Genomic DNA, 1,819 nt, shown 5'->3' with positions numbered 1-1,819 from the left:
AAATGAGAACCTTGAAAAATGAGGTGAGAAATGTAAGACAAGTGGCACCAGTGCCGCATTGTGGGTTGCGTGTGCATTGAGGGCGATTCACACTACCCAACGCACACCCAAGCAAGAAAATGCATGCTCCCACATCAAAAATACTAGGCGAGGAGGCAAAAGCCAACAAATGCAAAGCAAATGTTCCCATGCACTGGCAATGAGAGAAATGGAGAGGAGGGTGGTTCTGGTTTTGGCGAGCATTCAATCGGACAATCGGAAATGAGCATAGCATTCAATAAGACAAATCTCAAATGAGGGTAGCCGGGTGGAGAGCCCAAATATTCGATTCTACAGGGGGGGCAAAAATGCTACCTGTTGTCGGCAACAGGGGAAGCGGAAGTAAATTGTGGCATTTTGCTAGAATATCCAACGACGCGGGAACGGGCTCTAAGCACGGTGAGCCGTAAAAGAGAGAAAGGCTAGATGGAACTTTATGCAGTGGTGTATGTACTATGTAAGTCCCAGTGCCACATTTTCCACGAGGAGAGGAACTAGAGGAGTGTTGAACAAGGAAAAGTGAAGGTGTGTCGAGATTCGAGATTTAGGGTTTAAGGTTTACCTCCTTGCCCTTGCACACTCACAATTTTCATCTTCTCTCGAACCAATGGCTTCCCTCCCCCAGCACCCTGATGCTCCCTCTCACCATTCAGTCAATCGTCTCAACTCCGACCAGCAGCCTCTTCCTTCCTCTCAGGAAGACATCCCCCAAGTTGCATCGCAGTTGCGCCCTGGCGACAATACACAAGAACAGGAGAACAGCAATGGGGAGGAGGAGGAGGAGGAGGAAGAATGTGGGTTTTGTTTGTTCATGAAGAGCGGTCCGTGTAGGGACAGTTTCATAAAATGGGAGGAATGCGTCGAGGAAGCCGAGAAGGCGAACGAAGATATCGTGGCGAAGTGCCACCAAATAACGATGCTGCTCAAGGATTGCATGGAGAACAACGCGGATTACTATGCGCCTATCCTCAAGGCAGAGAGAGAATTGGAAGAAGCGGGTACTTTGGAAGAGGGGAATGCGACCAGTAATTCAGAGGGGCCCAGCGAAGATGGGAACCAGCCTTCTTCCGAAGGGAAAACGGAAAACGATGATCCTGATGGAGGAAGCAATTCGAATCAAACGGATGCGGTCCAAAACTCCTACACTGTCTCTCAACCTTCTCAACAGAATTAGGCAATTCATAAAACTAGTGAAGTACGTGCGATTCGTAGCTCGTTAAACAGAGAACCTTCTTTATCCATTCATAACCGCGAGACACAGAACATTGATGTAGAGTCTGAAGTGGCTCGGTGTCTTTCTTACAGAGAAACCATTCTTTTGTAGACTTGTTAAATTAGAGGTTGCAGGATGTTTTAAAGCTCACTTGGAAGTCATTGCAATTGCACAGAGTCAGTGCCTTTATGCCTGCTGCCTGGCAATTAACTGTAAGTCCGATGCCTTGAGGCATGGACAGCACAAAATAATACTGGCCGCTGAATTTTTCCAGCAAGAGTGGTGTTGCGACTGTTGCCGTTGAGCAGACTGGTCGATCATGACCTGTTAATAAACACGGCTTGAATCTCCTTGGCTTAGGTGCAGTGATCGCACACTTTTTTTGGGGGAAATAACAGTTGTAGGCACTGAGTTTTTATTTCCATCCCTCCCCATTCTATACATTTTTATTTGGGGCAGACGGAGAGAGAGAGAGAGAGAGAGAGAGAGGGAGAGAGTTTCTGCCGAAGATCCATGGCCAATAAGACTTTCAAATGCATGGATCGCATTCGCTCTCCCACTGTCATT

General features: G+C 47.4%; 1 protein-coding gene across 1 annotated transcript; it reads left to right on the top strand.

Annotated features, from left to right (window-relative positions):
* The first annotated feature begins 501 nt into the window (after positions 1-501).
* On the top strand, positions 502-1,584 carry LOC147888059 (uncharacterized). Its single transcript, XM_087393814.1, has one exon. The coding sequence runs from the start codon at positions 647-649 to the stop codon at positions 1,211-1,213; it is 567 nt and encodes a 188-aa protein (XP_087249940.1). The 5' UTR covers positions 502-646; the 3' UTR covers positions 1,214-1,584.
* Positions 1,585-1,819: the final 235 nt, after the last annotated feature.

Source organism: Dipteris shenzhenensis, chromosome 22, assembly GCF_047967505.1.
Source record: "Dipteris shenzhenensis isolate YYH24624 ecotype China chromosome 22, Dip_SZ_1.0, whole genome shotgun sequence".
NCBI classification, from domain to species: Eukaryota; Viridiplantae; Streptophyta; class Polypodiopsida; order Gleicheniales; family Dipteridaceae; genus Dipteris; species Dipteris shenzhenensis.
The sequence above is the reverse complement of the archived record's forward strand: the minus strand, read 5'-3'. Positions and strand labels throughout refer to the sequence as shown.

What these genes read in the sequence shown, in the direction of transcription:
- LOC147888059 (XM_087393814.1), top strand. Translation starts at nt 647, where the DNA reads ATGGCTTCCCTCCCCCAGCACCCTGATGCTCCCTCTCACCATTCAGTC.